Below are 18929 nucleotides of genomic sequence, written 5' to 3'. Positions count from 1 at the left end.
CGCCACCATCAAATGCCCTCATTCAGTGCCACCCTCATCTCATAGTTCAGAGAATTTCTCAGAATTTCAGAAAATAGCACCTCTGCCTACAAAACACTCAATTATCGGCATGATGATGATGATAATGGATGATTGTCATCTGCTAGGAGGAATGCTTTCAGAACTGTCAGCATCCAACCAGCTTCCTATCTACCTCCGAGTAATCCTTCCAACCTCCTGAAAGGAGCCTGGAAAAGAAATGACAAGTGAGGAGATGCTGTGAAGCCTGCAAGTGGCATTTCAAGGAGGAGAAAGGGCCAGAATGCCAAGCTCCGATTTCTGCTGTGAGACCACAAAGCCCAGCAAGGATTTTGCTCCATGTCCACCGTACCAGATGCAGCATCAATCAGAGAGCAGCAGTGCTGGTCCCTCAGCTCAGGGAGCTGCCACAGCCCCAGGTCATGTTCCCAGCTTTGCTGCCAGCCTGTTCCCTGACCTTGGGCAAGTCTCCTCTGTCCCTCCCGGTGCTATTGTGCTCCGATCATAATATCAGTCTTTCTTATAGCGCGGAGGGTGGTGAGGATTAATGTATGGTGAGAAAGTGCTTGGAAATCCAGATAAAAGGCATTACAGGAGTGCAAACTATTCAAGGTTATTATTATTACCTGGATCGTAGTGTAATTTCTTTGACCTCACATGGTGCAAAAACATTTATTTCTAAGGCTAAACAGCGCCTGCCCAATTAGACAATGCTTTTGGGCTTTAACTACAGGCCACTAAGTGAGATAATTGCCTGGTATTCATACTATATGTTCTCACAGTTACTTGGCAATGCATCTCTGAGATTGTTCTGGTAGAAAGAACACATCACCCCCTGCCACAGCCCATTTCTGTGCTTTCTTACGTGTCAAAATGCTTCATTATATCCTGCCTGCCCTCGCCTTTGGGCTGAACATTTCACTCCCCAAACGGTGCTGGCACCGTTCACACAAAGCCCCAGGTCCCTGGGGGTGGCAGCGGCTTCTCTGAGCCTGGTACCAGTGGGGCTGCCAGCCCCTCTGGGCACACAGCAGCTGGGGGGGAGCAGGAGCTGCCCCCAAACACAAGGTTTTCCAACGTAAAACCTGCCTCTAAACCCACACAGTTAAATGAATATGACTGCCAAAGAGGACCTGCAATATTTTTGTAGTCAGGCAGGTGCTAAGGCAGAGGACTGTGCATGGATTTGCACAGCATCAGCCTGAGCATCTCCTGTGCCTTCACTAAGCCCTCAGATCAGGAATCAGCTCCTTGTCAGGCATCTAACTCAAGTCAGTTTTTGCTTGAGGTCAACGCAACCATTTTTCTGCCCGGGGTAGATGCTTTGGCAGCCAAAAACCCTTGAGGCACTCTGCAAGGTCCACAGTCCCCAAGTCTTCCTGGGCTGAAGCACCACCTCCACTTCCCTCCAGAGAGCCACTGGCTTCACCACAGCCCAGTGACAGACTTTGGTCAAGTCAGATTTACTTGAAATCTTGGTCAGTGCTGGGAGGAACCGAGCTTGGGTGCAGGACAGATGGGGTCAGAGAGGCAGAGCTGCCTCTCAGTGCCCCTGGCCTCTGGGAAGCCAAGCCCTTGCTCAGAGACCTGCAGACTCCTCATCTTCACCAGGGCTGGGTAAGAAACCACGCTGAACAGCATTCTCCATTAAGAATTTCCTGACCGAACTTGATGGGGATGGCATGGACCTAAGAAGCCACCATCAGTCCAAGCATGGATGCTGTGTGGATGCTCCAGGGGCACAGAGGTCCCAAGACAGCTCAGCTTCACAAGCACACAGCCTTGGCATCTCCCCAGTGCAACTCAGCTCTGCCCGGGTGCCCGTCATGCCCTGGCTAGCAGAGGCAGCCGGTCTCACTCCCTGCTGCATCACACAAGGCTTGGAGCTGTGCAGCCCCAGCTGGCAGGGAGACCCTCTGCTGGCAGAGAGGGCAGAGCAGGAGTGCCCGATACGGACCACTAACGCCTACCCCTCCCCTGCCACGGGGGATACAGGAGCCACCAGCCACGCAGCGCAGAGGGGGACAGGGCCACTCTCACTGCTTACGCTGGGCCTGACTCACTTGTTTGCTTTTCCCCAGCGGTTCAAGTCCAGTGGATCCTCCTGGTCGGATGAATCAGGCTTTACGTAAACAACCCCAGACCTGGCTGAACTTCAGGAGCACTCAAGCAACTCGCACTGGCAGGTACACCTGTGCCTGGCCTCTCAGGACGCAGCTCTGCAAGCACAGCATCACTCCTGGGGGCTGCGGGTGCCTTTGGAGGATGCTGGTACCCAGCAGGTGAGGGGCAGGGGCGTGACACGGCGCTGGGCACTGAGCTCTATTTCTGGTGGCAGGATCTTGGCCAACTCAACACATTTCTTTGCAACTCCACTTGAAACCAAGAAGGCTTATTACCTCCTTCTCTTCTTCCTGACGACGCTGCAGGAGCTAATTGAATTTGGTTTGTAAAGCACTTGCAAAAGCACAGCCTAAATGCAGTGTCAAAGCTGGGGCTGTGATTATTTCAGCCAGCGGGAGCTGCCCCTTTCCTCAGATATTTATTGTTCCTGTCTCTATTTTATTTTTATGAATTCCACACATAGTGGCATGTTTTAAAAGTCAACAACACTAACAGAATTACTCTCTAAATGGGAAAGCAGGCACAGTGGAAAATGCCTTCTGCCATAAAGCAGGAGATAAAAGAATCTGTCAACGGGCATCAGGTTTATTGCTGAGGCCAGGGCAAATGAGACCTTGCCTTGGCGCATGCGTCGAGCGGGTGGGGACTCAGAGCAAGGCTGCTGGACGGCTCACAAACACTGTGCTGGTGCCAACCTGCTCATGGGGTCTGCACTTGGATCCCTCTTCTGAAGGGCACTGGGACTTCGAGACAATCGGCTGCTTTCCAGAATTTCAGGCTGGACACTTAAGGTGATGGGGCTCAGCGTGTAAAACCACAGCACCACCTCCTCTGGGCGAGGTAACAGCAGGGTTAGGTTGGTACCACATCACAAAGCCAAGACCAAATCTAACAGCCCTAAGGCAAGGATGAGGAGACCCTCACACCACTCTGCCCTGGCAAACGACCCAGCCAGGGTCACATGCACTTTCTGGTTAAGCTGTGGAATTTTTTAGCACTTACCTAGGAATGTGCCAGTGAATCCCAGTGCTAAGAAGCTGGAGATGACAAACAAGGTCCCTACAGCCAAGATGGCCAAGCCCATGTAATAGACCCAGTGGCAGTCCAAGCCCTCCAGCTTCGGCTGGCTCTTCATGGCTTCTGTGAAGCTGTTGGGAGAGACAAGGACCGTTAAAAGTGGCAACTCATTACTAACATCGCACACCTGTCCCTGGGAGCTGCGGAGCTGCTGAGGAGGACCCTTCATCAGCTCCCTTTTTCCACATGGACCTACTCCCCCAAGGGGAGAAGCAACGACCCAAAGCCCTGTGAGCAGCCAGGGCTTGACCTAAGACAGCTATTTCCACTCACACCCCTTACTCACTCCTGAAATACCAACCCCACTGAACTGTGGCATCAAAAGCTTTGCCTGGCTCACCAAACCCCAGGTTTCATCGTGACCAGGAACTCTGGGAAAGACATTCTTGGAAATGCCAGAGGCTGCGATGCCTTGCCACAGAACTCAAAGGGTTGGGAACAATCAGCTGGGTTATCTCATGCTCCCACCCCCATTCTTCTCCATCAAAATATTTTGCAGCGTTCATGCGTTCGCCACGTGCCCAGGAGTGATTCAGGGCTGAAGCCTGACAGTCAGGGGGAGGATTGGAACAGCGAAACGAAAATACTCTGGATACGCATTTTCAAGTGCGAACGCAGCCGCTCAGCTCCAGGCTTGTTCACGCATTTCGGGTCTGACCTCCCAAATACTCCTTTGTGGAGTGGAATAATTGTGACCCCCCTCCTTTCAGACCCCTGAACTTTCCCTGGAGCAGGGCTTGGCTGGCTCTCACACAGCTCAGATACGAGTGCCTGACTACAAAGGAGACACCACCATGATTAAAAAAACGCCCGTTAATAATAGCGAGCGGAGATAACAGACCCGCAGCGCCGTACGCAGAGTCTCTCCACATGTTGCCGACACGAGGTAGGAAACTTTGAGCCTTTTTTTATTTAATGAGCACCCCGGAGGCAGAAATTCAAGTGGAACAACAGCTCTCCTGCACCTCCGGCCACTGCTGCCTGCCAGGGCCGGGCCAGGAGAGCAGCTCCTGCCTGTGCTCTCAGGCTCCTTGGCTGGAAAGTGCTTCCATGACGTTACCTGCAGGGCTTGGGATAGGTTTTTTTCCTCATGTCCAGCTTCCCCAAGCCCTGCAAATCCCTGGATTTTCACTATTGCCCAAATAAAAGCTGGGAGACACAGTTCTGCCTGCCCAGCTGAAGGACAGGCAGCTGGAAATGCATCTTTCAAAGGTGCGACAACCAGATCCAAGTTACATGCACCAAGCAAAGTCCAGGACGATAATTAACCCCGGGGTTTAAAGACCTGGATGTATTTTCCTTGGAGCTTGTTCCTACTAGGTTTTCTACTGTCAGGGAGCTTTTAGGACCCCAGAGCAAGCCACTGAAACTTCCCTTTGGACTGCAGCAAGGAAACAAACCGCAGAACAAATGTAATGTGCTTGGGAGTGAGCAAGAACACAGCGTCATGGTGATTTACACTCTGCTCCCCACACTGGGAATTAGAGACATTTCCTCCTCCACCAGCTGAGCACAGGCAGAGGAATTACAATGTGGCTTGAGGCAATGTAATGGGGGTCCCTGGAGCTGGCCGCCCCCCAGCACCCAGCACACCTCCTTGAGCTCAGCAGGCTCATAGTAGTTCAGCTTAAGATCAGTGCTGATGGGAACACACAAACCTGGCTGCACCGCAAAGCAGCAGCGGCTGCACAACCTTTTGCATCACTTCCCAGCTGTTTATTTAAAATGATGCAAGTGTCCCCTAAGAGAAAGCCTGTCTCTGCATCCCTGCTACCAGTGCTGCCCGGGTTTGGGTGGGAAGCAATCCCCTTGCAGGGATATAACCATCTGACTGAGCAATCCTGGCACAGATTGACTCTCCAAGCACAGTATGACATCCCTGGGGATGCTCTGGAGCTCTCTCCACTCCCACAGAGGGAGATGCTAACACCTTTTACAGCACTTCGGGTTTGACTCCACGTTTGGCCAGGACCTTTCCAAAGGCACCAGTGCTGGAAAGGCATTTTACAGCAACAGATGTTCCTGAGGATCCCTGGGGAGACAGGTCTGGGAGACCAGTACCAAGCTGGCTCCTGTCTGTATCCCAGTCCCCAGCAAAGAGATGACAGAGCAGAGAGGTACAGCTGGAGCACAGTGCTCAGAGGCTGCTTCCTGCTCCGAATGAGCTGGCTTCACGCTATCTTACATCCTTGAGGCTCCCCAATCCTACGCTAGTGACCTGACTTGGCTTCGGAGCAGGAGAAGAACAAAGGTGGCTTCAAGAGCATGAACTGGATGACTACGAATCAGCCTGGGAGGTTTTGTAACCAGCACGTGACGTGGTTTGTTTTGGCAAGGCCATCTTCCCTGCTCCAGATGATCCCATCCTTCCTTTTCATGGTCGGATAGGCCTGCATTAGTTCCCCTCATCAGCACGTCTCGCTCGGTCCCCTGCTGTTTGGCTTACAGCTAGAGAGGGAGGTGTTTGCACCGAGATAATGGACTGCCTTTCCCTCTAGGAATGTTTTATATCTTCCTAAACACACTCTCTATTTGCATTAAACATGATGCGTGCAAGGAGTTTTCAGAATTGGTAAATAAACCTTTTAAGCATTTATGATGCTGGGCCATGACAAGCAGCACGGAGTCGTCAATTATTCTGGCATCCGTGACTGCTCCTCGGTGGCGGGGGAGCCTCGCCGTGCCGCGTTTCACCCTCCCTGGCAGGGGGGAGGACAAGGTGTTGGCCATCTCCCTTGCTAGGGGAGGTAGTCATGCAGCCGATTTGTCATTAAACCGGTCCCTGTCACCATGTGCCTCTGAGTCACGTTTGTTACAGCATTTATTTCTGGCTGCACGACAAGGCAGCGGCCCAGCTCGGCACCCAAGAGGACATCAATTAAAGCCATGCTTTGTCCCAGTACCTGGAAATGCTTTATGTGCCGAGCGGAGCGATTGCCATGGTGAGAAGCATCCCTCTAACCGGCGCAGGGGAGGGGTGGGTGGGCTGCGACCTACTTTAGTTGCATACCTGGCTGGTATCACGAGGATGTCTGCCATCCGAAGGGGGCTGGAAGGTGCCCCCAGCTTCAGCAAATGGAAATTGGGGAAATGGGGCTTCCCCTGGCATCTCCCCAGGCTTGCTAGCATGAAGTATGATACCAGAAGCACCTGTTCTCCTCCCCAGAGGGGAAAAACCCAAATCCAACAGCTCCTCTCTGGCAACATTGGCGGATTTGGCCAGTTCCATGGTGCAAGCAGCCACCATGGCTATGGTTGAGCTGCACCACTGGCCTAGCATGCTGTAGGGTTTTACATGGAAAGTCAAAGCAGTGGAGGTTGTTCTGCCCACCCATCCCAAATCAGAGATGTGCTTGCTCAGCCTGCCAGCTGCTGTCGCACGCGTAACACTGCTTTGTGGGAATCACAGGATGCTTTGGGTGGGAAGGGACCTTCAAAGCTCATCAAGTCCAGTTCCTTGCAGTGAACAGGGACACCTCCAACTCAATCAGGTTGCTCAGAGCTCTGTACAACTTGACCTCGAGTGCTTCCAGGGATGGGGCATCCTCCACGTCTGTGGGAAAACTGTGTCAGTCTTTCACCACCTTCATCATAAAAAATGGCTTTCTTGTGCCTGGTCTGGATCTACCCTCCTTCAGCTTACTGCCTAACAGACCATGTGAATAAGAAAACCACTCAACATGGTACTGAAGCATGGGGAGGGAGATGCCAACTGGGTGGGCTAGCAGGGAGAGCAGGAAAGCAGCTGCAGGTCCTCTTGCTGGGATGCCAAGAGCCACTGGGCCAGGTTTGCAAAAAACAGGCATCAATTGAGACATAAGTTATGGAACCTGAAGCCCAAAACACATCCCCAAAGGCTGCATGGAGCACGAAGGAAACCAGGGAACACCGTACTAAGAGAGAAGCTGAACTTTCTGGGTCTCTGGGCCTTTCTCAGTGGCCCATAGTGAGCAGATTTTGTAATCCCTTTCCCGCAAAGGAGGGCAAAGACCTCGTCCAGCAAACTGGGTCACTGCTGAGAGCAGCCCAGCGGTGCTCCCTTTGCCTGCTCCTAAAAATCAGCCTGGAAACTGGGACTGGCAAATGCAATTGGGGCAAAATTGGGCCAGGAGCCGGCAGGCAGCGAGGAAGCAGCGGTGGCACAGGCGGCCAGGGTTTCGGAGGCGGCAGCCACCGCTGCAAGGTGCCGTGCTCACCACGCGGGACGTCGGTCTGTCCTCCATGCCTGAGGTTTTGTTTCTCTCAGCAAAAGGAGGCAACAGAAGTAAAACCATCCGGTGGTGCCCAACAGCACAGGCTGCAACAAAAGATCTTGTTCATCTGGGGAGAAAAAACCCAACCCCAATAACACTAAAATTGTCCTCCCGACACCACCAGCAATTGTCAGCCTGGTCATCATCTTCACAGCTTGTTTTGCCAATAATGACTTTGCTTTTCTGTCAGCGCTGGTGTACGTGTTATTTAGGTCAGTTGGAGGCTGTGGCAGCTTCTCCCCCCACCTTGCATCTCGTCTTCCTGCCTTCCTCATCTGGATACCCAGCAGCCACATCAGCAGGGACATGGGGAGCTGTTGGGCACCTGGGGCTCTTCCTGGACAGCCATCCAAGAGTGCAGGCAGCATGGCTCAGAAGGGACATCAGCTCCTTCAGGTCACACTCAATTCCCATCATTGAACTCGGTCACTTCTGCACAGAAGGCCATGTGGGTCTCAGATCAATGCTGCTTACACCGTGCTCATTTACGGTACTGGCTCATAAAATTAACCAGCATCGAGCATAAATGTGAGAGGCGTTACCAGGCAATGACAAACAACCCCTTCCCTGGGCAAAATCCCGTCCTGGGCAGGATATTAATTTTTCTTGGAAGCACCTGCTCAAAGGAGAAGCCTGTCCATGCAGGAAACAATACCATCAACAAAGGACTTCACATCAGCCAGCAGCACGGTACCCACCAGGCACACTGCAGAGCCGCTGCTCTTGCTCAGCCCCCATGGGGGTCACCCCCACCAGAGGCATCCCTGGGCACCCCGAGACCCTCGCATCTGCAACACCCCACATTCAAATCATGCATGTGGCTGTTGCCTTTACAGCTCAGGTGAACACCCCAAGACACTTAAGGTGGGAAGTTCATCAGCTCCCTGCACACAAAACCACCTGCACACGCCTGCCCCAAGACGGGGAATTTGGCAGGGTGTGCGAAAGGGAGCGCAGGAAGGCTGGGAGGCAGAGCCAGCACCTAACTGTAGAGCTGATGCAGGGAAAGATACCAACAACGGGGTAAGGCAGGAGAGAGTGACACTGGATATATGCCTGGAGGACAGCGAAGGTTGTCACGTCCCATGTCACAGAGGTAACAGTCATAAACCGCTGGGGCAGTCAGTGCACACAGTGCAGATAGTTCAAAAGTTCAGGAATTGTTTTCACAGATAAGAGCCTCAGTGATGGAAGTTCCCTGTTTCTTGCAGAAAGAACATGTCTGTAATGAAAATAATCACTGCACCAAAGCAATTAAGGATGCTTGTCCTGTGCAGTTGACTAAGCAGGTCCCCCCCGGTCACAGGTCGTTCTGGATTGCTTCTAAAGAAGCAAGCCAGTGTTGATAATGAAGCTTGAAGCTGGGAAACACCTAATTGCTTAATTGAGCACAAGACATTCCTCTTACACCCGAGGTATCTCTTGGGAGCAAAGCTTGCACGAGATTGTCATGGTGCTGAACTGGAGAGGGGACTGCAGCAGAGACCCCTGCGTGGGGTGGGCGCTGAAGCAGCCACACAGCCCAGCTCCTGGGTGCTTCCAGTCGCAATGCCAACCCACTCATAAAGTTTCTGTCTGCTCTGCCCTCCCTTCGCCTCCTCCACCCCCAGCTTGGAGCCCTTCAAAAACTCAGCTGCAAAAAAGGAAGCAGATTTTTCAAACCCAAAGAGACATCCTGTGGGCTCCCCAATGACTCCCTGGCAGCCCCCACCCACATAAAAAGTCCCAAAAGCATGCAGAGAGGAGTTTTAAAAGCTGGATTACAGCACTGGGGGTGGAGGGACCCCCGAGGCTGCCTTTTCACTCGCTATCAGCAGCCAGCAACGCCGACCGCGCAAGGCACAGCCTGTGCTCTGCGGGCTGGAGTGTCTCTGTGGGGCTGAGGAGTGGAAAACCTGCTCTCATCAGCACGCTCTGCTACAAGTGACTCAGGAAGTATAAAGGGAAATAGTGAGAGCGGGCGAGTCGTGTCCCTTCTAGCATCACTGGCCCTGAGATGACAGTTCCTGTATGGCTCATGAACCCCTCTCTGGACTGTCAAGCCCAGGGTTGGATCTGGTTGATACCTTCATGCAAGGGCAAGGGACTGGGTGAATCCTTCCCAAACATCTTCTAGGGACCCTCTTCCAAAACCAAGGTCCAGGGGAGGCTCAAGGGGGGCTTTTCCAGTTCTCTGTGTGGGTAGAGCTGCCCCCAGTGAGCCCCACAGAACTCACAAACTTGTGACACAGGGCGCAGTCAGGACAGGCAGCACCTCTGGTACAGTGCAGAAAGTGCCATGTAGCACAGGGACAACTAAGGCCTCTTTGGCTCTCCCAGCAGTTCCCCATCAGCGCTGACCCAGGAGCCAGCAGGACCACTGAGAATGGAGACTGTGCCTCCACCAGCTGTGTTTTTAATTAAAAGGAAGCGCAAGGCTTTGCATTGCTTCCCAGCCTAGTGACTATGTCATCTGTGCAAGAGACTGCCAAGACATTCTCCAGAAAAACCCAGGCTCGGTGCGTTGCTAAGACATCCGCAGACCACGCACATACACCCTCCGCATCGCCCGCGTTCGATTACAGCCCCATTCACTGCAAGCCTTCTGCAATAAGCAGTAGCTGGGACAAACACAGAAGGGCAAGGGCAGGTCTTGGTGTCACTTCCAGGAAGGCAAAGCCCTTAAATACATGTGCCAATTCCAACTTGAGATCTCCATGCCTGGGAAATTACCCAAAGTACTAAACAACCCATTAGCTCTGACCCTGACATAATTGAATCTGGGAATTTAGTAAGAGAGTCTGCCTCTCCGAAGGGCGTTGAAGATAAAGCCTACCAGATCGCAGATAAATTGCTGGCATTGAGGAAATCTTCTGCAGTAAACCTCTCTGCTGCACTCAGAACATCAAAGGACGTATTCCCATGGAGCATCAGTCATACAATACTATTAGCTAGCACAGGTGGTATTTAAAGAGATCGCAGATAAGAGTTTAAAGAGACTGCTGGCTAAGTGCACAGATAATCCCGCTCTTCCACACAGGAAACTGCAGCTTCTTAAAAACAGGTGTCATTTTGTTTATGATTTTTACGAGAAAATTAAAAAAATTCTGCTGTTACATATGCTCCATCCTGTGCAAACAGCCCTCCTGTCACCTGGGCTGCTCACAGGGCAGGGGGAGCGGAGCCAGGAAACCTGTGACACTCAACGGCTGCCGCCACCGATGGTTTTGGCCACCCCACTGCACCTATTTGTCTTTATTTCAAATCCTGGAGTAGATCTGCTGCTGGCTCAAGGTATCCAACCATGTAAGAGCAACGTGCTCGGGTGGGATCCAGCACCGCAGAGCAAATACCTCTCATCCCCCCAACCCCGTGGGGGAATTTCCTTCCATGGATACGTAGGAGTGGGGTTAGCTCCTTACCAATGGCTCCGCACACAGTTAAGCATCAGGATAACAGCACCCAGGCAGTAGCAGGCAGCACGTGGAGAGCCGAAGACTTGGCTGAGCGCTCGTGTTTTGTGCTCCCATCTGGCTACCTGAAGAGACAACAGAAAACAGAGCAGGTAGTTGGGGGTACTGAGGGGGGAGGTAAGTGGGGGGCTGGCCCAGGGGTGTGAGCCCACAGCCTTGGTGCTATGTGAAGACATCCACAGTCTGCATGGCTTTGTGCAAGAAGCAAACAGAGGCCACTGATGGGACATTGCTTAAACCATGCCTGGGGGTGAAAGCTGCTTCTCCCACCCATGCCAGCCCCGGCTAGAGCCTGTACTGCCCTCTTCAGCAGGGCAGCCAGCAGCACTGAGGCACTGACTAACAGAAAAAGAAACAAAAAAACAAAACCCCTCCCACACACCAGTTTTGGGGAATATGTGGCTTGGACAATGCGTCCAACAAGGCTGAGAGCATTACTGAGGCTGTCCCCAGGCCACCAAAGCCAACAGGCCCCGGCCATGGAGCCCAGTATTGCTCTGCTGGAAGGAAAACACAGCCCTGAAGAGGAAATGGGACACACAGATCTCATTTTCTGGGCTCCGTCATCTCCTCCATGCAGCCTTGGGGAGCATACCCAGCAGGAACACCCCCTCCCTGCCCACTTCCAGAAGTGTTTACAAGCGCTCTTTCAAGCTCCCCCCAGACAAGACCTCCCAGCTTTGCCCAGAAAACTGCTCCCAGGTCTACAAGCTGAACCAGCCATCCTTCCCTAGCACCCAGCAGCCACAGCCACGAAGGGCTGCCCTACGTTCCTTGCCCATCCCTGCATGGCTGTCTCAACGCAACCCACACTGCACACCAGTGACAGCCCAGCACTTGCATCTCTCAGGAAGCATTCCCATCCTTTGCAGCACATCTTCCCTGTCTGCACTGTCAAGCTCCATGATCAGCAGAGCAGCAGAAGCTGGCAAGCCCCTGCTTGAACCCGCCACACAGCTGCAAAGTGCCCTCTCACCCAGGGAGGTTGCTGCACGCAGGCAGCTGGAGCTGCTCTCAGAATCTGCAGGATGGGATCTGCCAAGGTCACTAAATCCAGGACCCTCATTCCCAAGCTGATGGAAATCCTTACACCACTCTGCTTTTGACCTTTCCTGTACCCCTCAGGAAGCTTTTAAGCTTCTTTTTCGGGCACCAAGCCTGGGGTTCAGAGCAGCCACTAAAGTCAAGCCAAGCAGAGCACACCTGGGCAATGAAGCGGGAGGTGGGAGTGAGCAGAACATCTTGGCACCAATTTGCTTCTCAGACACGGCTGGCACTTCATTAGCTTCAAATGCACTTCACTTCCCTGCATGGAGCCTGGGCAGCTTTTGGGGGGCACCTGCAACCCAGCTATTCATCCACTCTGAATGCGCTTGGTAATTCATCGGCTCTCTTTGAGCAGAGCAAGGCAGCTTTGTGGGTCCTGCCTTCTTCCCAGGCTGATGCAGAAGCACAAAGTGCTGCTGGCGAAGGGGGACCGCTGGCTTCAGGAGGGGAGAACGATGAAAACCTCTGATAAGCAGGGCGCTGATTTCACATGCTGAGAGCTGATTCAATTAGTTATGCAATGATTGCTCTGAAATTACAAATCCACTCATGACAGAAAGAGCTGCTTCACTGCCTTTTTCTGGCTGGTATAAATAGTTTGTATTCTAAATTGAATTTAAAACACCGTGCGTCATGCTGCTGCTAAAATGGGAGCTGCTGTTTGAGTGCTGCGAGAGTGGAAAAAAGAAATATAGGGTGAGTTACTACCTTTGGAAAGTAAAAAGAAGTGACCATACAGGTGACTGAGTCACAGATGGAAAAATGCAGCCACGTGCCAGTTATCTGTACCAGCTTCCTAATTCCCTGGAAATTATTCTGGCGGCGTCTGCACGGATGGCAGCTCCTGGCTCGCTTCAAGAGCTTCGCAAAGCATCTCAGCTGGAGGCAGAGCTGAAGCTGATAAAGAAGGCAGCGCCACGGGGACCGGAGGGGAGAGTCCGCGCGCCACTGGGAACCATCGAGGCGGCCTCGTAATTACCCTCGCCTTCAGAAAGGCCCGTCTGGGCAGCGATGGAGCGAGGGGATGTGTCTCTGAGCCGTGGGGCCAGCAGCTTGCTCGCTTGCATCACGGTCTCTCCAGCCCAGCTCACGCCATGCCACGTCGCTGCTGAATCCTCATCTGGGACCAGGGCTCTGACTCTTCTTTAGCTGTCACAGCCTTGGGATGGGAGCCTGGGCTCGTTTCCGAGCCGGCTGGGGAGCCATCATGAGCAAAGCGGAGCGGGAGCCTGGTGGGGCTGGGAGCAGCAGCGCCCACCAAGCCCCGCAGCGATTATTTCAGTAACAATTAATTTGTTCCGGTTCTGATTCTATTCCTTGAACAATTAATTAATTCTGGCTCGGGTCTAATTTTCTAATTTTAGTCATTTCTAGCTAATATTAGCTCTGGTTTGACCCATGGCTAGGCAGCTGGCGTAGTATTTCTATAACATCATGAGCCAACGTGTCATTATTTACTGCGTGATGGATGCAAAATGCTATCAGCATCCTCCACAGCCATGTGCAGGACAGGGCAGGGCTGAGACCAGCAGCCTTCCAGGGAGGGCTGCCACTGTTCCCTGCATGCCGTTTGCTGTGCAAGCCCAAGCCAGCACCACGCTGTCCATGGGTGAGCAGGGCACCCCTACAGGTGAGGGGGGACAGCCCCATGCCATGGCTGTGTGACCTGGTGAGGGAGGGAAGGGAGCATTTTTATTTTTCTTCCAACCTCCAAATTTGGAAATGGAGTTAATACAAAGCTCACAGAATCACAGAATCACAAGGTTGGAAAAGACTTCTAAGATCATCGAGCCCAACTGTTCCTCTCCTGTGCTAAACCATATCCCTCAGTAACTCACCTACCCGTCTGTTAAACACACCCAGGGAAGGTGACTCAAACCACTCCCTGGGCAGCCTGTTCCACATCCCCACAACTCTCTGAGGGAAGAACTTCTCCCTAACATCTGATCTGACCCTGCCCTGGCACAGCTTGAGGCCATTTCCCCTTGTCCCGTCTCCTGCTCCCTGGCTGAAGAGACCATCGCCCACCTCTCTGCACTCTCCTGTCAGGTCAGTGTAGGCAGTGATAAGGTCTCCCCTCAGCATCCTCTTCTCCAGGCTGAACACCCCCAGCTCCCTGAGCCGCTCCTCATAGGATCTACCCTCCAGTTCCTTCCCCAGCCTGGTTGCCCTTCTCTGTACACACTCGAGGACCTTGATGTCCTTCTTATGGTGAGGTGCCCAGAACTGGACACAGCACTCAAGTTTCCTGACTTCCCCATGGGTCAAATCAATAGAAAAATTCAAGACTCCTTTTCTGAAGCTCCCGGCCCTCCCTCTTCTTTCACTTTAAGGCCACTTGGTGTGGGCTGTAAGTAATTTTTTTACTGTTTCCCCCAACGCTTGTTATTGAAATAAATCAAAGAGCAGATGTGGCTGCAAAGCCAGGGAGTGCTCCTGGGTCCCATGTTCTGCCTTTGGCAGGCCATTTTGCCGCTCGTTGGGGGCAGGCAGGGCTGGCTGATGTTCCCAGGGAATCGCCGCCTCCGCTACGGAAATTCAGGGGCAATTTCTACGTAACTGAACCCGAGACACCTCCCCAGCCGCTCGGGCAAGTGCGTAAACAACGCCTGAAAGCACCAGCCTGCATCCCGAGGGGCTGTCCCAAGATTTCTTTCCTTCAGGCAGGCAAAGCTTCCCAAGCCACCTCCAGAAAGGCCACAAACAGCCATTTGAAAAGCAGTTTCATCTCACCAACCTGCCTCCGCAGCTGATGAGTGGGAAATGCTCCTTACAGCCCTGTGTGCGTGGCACACCATCACCTCTCATTAATATTTAGTATTTGTTTCAAGGAAATCGATGGGTTTTGCCTGCCATCCAGGGAAGCTGGCTTTGGAACACGTTACATTTTAATTTGCTCGAGCCCAGCTCTGAAACAGAGACTCTGTGCTGGTTTGCATGACTCCATTTCTATATCTGGCTGGCCCCAGGGGTGGGGAATGAAACCAGATAGCCCAAAGGCTCAGGGCTAAGGGACATTCTGCATCTCAGTGCTGTCCTCACATCACCCCATCACCATAGGATCTGAAGAAGACTGTGCCGGTGTTAAGTGGCATCATGGCATGCCAGGGAGGCTGGGATGGGCTAGCAGATCCATTCAAACAAAGAGAAACTAAGGCATTGGAAGACTGAGGTTGAGTGGCTGCTTCCCAGCTCTCAGCGTCATTGGGTACCCATATCCCAGGAAGTTTCAGACCCATCACCCACCCAGGAAGATGCTCTGCCCACTTCCTGGGATACTCTTGTCCTGGACAAACTGTTCAGTGTCTATGCCCAGGCTGGAGAAGAGATGATTGTGAATAGGATATGTGGCCTTCACTGTACCTGTCTCACAGCACTGCCAGTATGAAGGATTTTACCCCATCCTGTGGGGTCTGGGAAGCAACCTAAGAGACCTCAAACCCAGAAATTCCATGAAAAGCCCAGAGGAACGATCAGCTCCTCAGGGTATGTCTGCAACCCAATCCCAAGACGATGGGCATACTGAGGGTGAGCCCTGGATGCACAGACAACTCAGCCCCAAGTCCAAAAAAACCCAAACAATGAGACAAAACCAACCTCAGAAAATTTTGAATCTTTTTTTCCTTCAGTCTGGCCTCTCCTAGGCCACGGGAGTGTGTCCTCCTGTGGGGACTGGGGCAGGAAAAACCCTGGAGAGACTCTGAACTTAGGTGGCTGCATGTGAGCATCTCCCATCACCAATGTGCCCTGGCTAGCTCCTAACCCAATGAAAAAGGTAACATCAGTTTTCCTGCCTTATTTCACCTACAGCAACCAGGAGCACCGACCTGTTCCCCTGTATGAAAAATCCCTTTCTCCTTTCTGATTCCCTGGAATCCCTTGTTAAACCCCAATGGCATTCTCTGCTGGAAAACAACCCTGCTTGCAGCTCCTGTGTTTATGTAAAAGACAAGGAGGAAAAAGATACACGTGAGCACCCAAGCTCTGAGCAAGATGCTCCCAGGAGAGCAGGGAAGCAGAAGCGACGCGGAGCAGCTGCCATGTCAACACACATCCAGTGCGGTGGCTGGCAGACCTCTGTGGAATGCTGGAGGAGCCAGCCTTTCTGGCTGTCCTGAGCGACCACAGAGGAAATGAGTGTGACCCAACCTTACTCCTCCTGATGAAGGGCAACTCCATCCCTTCCACAGATGGACTGTTTAGTGCAGCTTGCTGCCCATGCACTGGAAGGGCAGTGCTGTGTGGACACCATGGCCAGGAGGAAAGCTCCAGCCAGGGCTCCTGTGGCCACTCAAGGCAAACATCCAAGCACTCATGCTGCTTCTAGGTGATAAAACTCTGCTTTTCTAGGCGATGGCAAACCTCAGGAGAGATGGGAAGGGAAACAATGGGCTGGTCCTGAGGAGGATCCTGTACGTCAGCACTGAGGGCTGAGCATTCTTCCAGCTTATGGTCACAGCCCTGAGCCCCTGGCACAGGAACAGGACTGGATAAGGCTGGCACAAACCCATGTGCAGCCCCATCCGAAACCCTGGCTCACCAAGTGCCCGCCCCAGCACCGGGCACAGGCTTTCTGAAGGCATGTGCAGAAAACGCCCGGGGGACTGGCGTGCCACTGGCAGCAAGAACATGATTAGCAGGAGCTCTGGGCAGCGAAGGCAGAAGAAAAAGAACAGAACAAACCACGGTTTAATTTGTACAAGCTGGTAATTATAGTTGCTATCTGTCTGAAATCTCTATTGAGTTTATTTAAATATGTTCTCCGTGAAGGCCATTCAGACAGGAATTATCAAGGTGTTGCAGCAGAGGAGATAATGCCATGCAGTTTTCAACAGATCAAAGGCTGATTAGGAGGAATTAATTAGCTGCTTAAACAGTCCTTGACTTGCTGCAGCAATTAGCTGTCACCTCCCTGCAGTCACATTCTGGGTGCAGCAGTGGGGATACGAAGCACCCATCAGCACAACTGCCTTCCCCACACCATGGGCGAGCACCTGGCCAGCCCTGGGTGGGCACGTGGTGAGGGGAAGGTGCCCTGAGCCCACAGGGTTTAGCCTGTGGCTGCAGCTCAGAGCACAGGCAGTGGTGCATTGGACTGCAGTGACTCCCCTTGCAGTGGCCTTGGGGACTGTCACCTTCCTGCTGCCGGTGGGTACACGTGCATCTGAGGCCAGCCCCTCATGCATCCACCATCTCTTACATGCTATGTGGCACCAATTCTCAACTGCACTCCACCACTGGGGCCAGGTGATCGTCCAGCAGCCTTAACCCCTTGTGCCATTGCTTGCCATTCCCCTGGCAGGGTAGGGGCCCATCGTCCTCGCCTCAGCCCACCCGAGCTGTCACCTGCCATTCCCCAAACCCTCATGCCACCCAGTCATGCCTGCTGCAGCCCCTCTACCCTGCCACAGCACTGCTCAGGGACCCTTTGCTGCTCGCCCCTGTCCTTCCCAGCAAGGCAGGCAGCAGCTCCGTGGCTGGCTGGGAGCAGGTGCCATGGGGCAAGTGCTAAACCATGGAAAGAGCTGGTGTCACAGAGCTGCAGGGAGAGCCGGCTGAGCAGTCCCTGGCCAGATGCGTCCTGTCTGCACAGGGAAAAGCTGCAGTGGCTCTGGATTACCCCATCTAGACACCAAGTTATTTCTCCTAAAGCTTCTCAACTCACAGGCGCTCAATTACAGAAAACCATGAGATGGTAATGGAGCCCAAAAGGTTTTTAGCAAATTATCAAAGCCCTGCCAAGTTCCCCAACTAAGAACAGGACCAGCAGCTTCTAGTTCAGGCAATTAAAACACTGAAGCAGTATTAGAAGATACAGGCACCCTCTTAATGGCTTCACGTGACAGAAGAGACTTCAGAGACTCTGCCCATGTAGCTTGTAAAGGTCCTTTTTATGGCAATGCACCAAGAAAAGATGCACACAGACGGGGACTGCTGATGAGCAATGGGCACAACGGGTGACAGCCTGTGCTCATGGAGTAGGGCAGGGAGCCTGGAGGCTCTGGGCATCACATGGACAGAGACCCAACACGTGTCCCAAAAGATGATGGGTTGGCTCAGCTACCAAAGGTCAACCCAGGAGGCTACACCAGTTAGTATTCCCCCATCCCCATTTCCCCACTCGTACAACGGCAATAACAGCCTCAGCTGAGCAGGATGGCTGAGCCCATCCATGTCTGCCAAGGGCTTTCAGTTTGGAAAGGAAGGCGTCGGTTTGATTCAAGAAAGACTTTTCCACTGCCTTTCATGGGCTCTGGATAGGAGGGGTTGCAGTTTAGTCCAGCCAAAAGAAACAGCAGCGGGGTTTCGGAGACGGGGTTTCGGTATGTGGACTGGCTACGCAGCGACACTGCGGCATGGAACAGCCAGCTGGAACAACAGGGCTGCACACCCAGGTGACGGAGATTGTCACGGAGGGAAAAACCCCACGTTTGCAGGCACATGCAGTGGAACTGGAGGCTTGGAAAGCACAAAAGACTGTGAAAAAATAAGAACATCCAAGAGGCTGAAGAAGAAAACCACCTATAAACAGAAAGCAGGTCAGGCTCCACTCCAAACCAAGGGGCATGCTGGGGAGCTGCGGCGCTGAGACGAGCTGGCGTGACAAACCCTCGCTGCCCGCAATGCCCAGTGCCTGGATGAGCAAGTTAAGAGGACAAAATGCAAATTGGAGTGCTTCTTGTAGTGCCTCTCCTAGCAAATGCCACTGCCAAGGGTGTCAACAGGGTCTGAGCACCTTGACACAGGGAGAAGAGTAAAGTGACTCCACTTCTTTAGAAGTGGAAAAGATGAGTGTTAAAGAAATCCAGCCTGCCTCCACCACCATGAGCTTAGCCTAAAAAAATAAATCCCCCCACATCCATCCTCAGTGAAAGTAATTGGACTGAAATGGCACAGGTCACCTCAGCTAACAGCCTTGAGTTGGGGAAACAAAACAACCTGGCAGGTAAACAGATAA

General features: G+C 52.8%; 1 protein-coding gene across 1 annotated transcript in view; it reads right to left on the bottom strand.

The window, feature by feature from the left end:
* Positions 1-18929, bottom strand: part of PEMT (phosphatidylethanolamine N-methyltransferase) — a gene marked incomplete at its 5' end in the record, with an annotated part of 41561 nt that overhangs the window by 7735 nt on the left and 14897 nt on the right. The window contains 2 exons of the mRNA XM_084270994.1: positions 3145-3290; positions 10874-10989. Coding sequence (XP_084127120.1) covers positions 3145-3290; positions 10874-10989 — 262 coding nt within the window. The remainder of the gene's footprint in view (positions 1-3144; positions 3291-10873; positions 10990-18929) is intronic.

This window comes from Gallinula chloropus, assembly GCF_964237585.1.
Source record: "Gallinula chloropus genome assembly, chromosome: 15".
Lineage (NCBI taxonomy): Eukaryota > Metazoa > Chordata > Aves > Gruiformes > Rallidae > Gallinula > Gallinula chloropus.
Note: the sequence above shows the minus strand (reverse complement) of the source record. Positions and strands in the feature narration are given on the sequence as shown.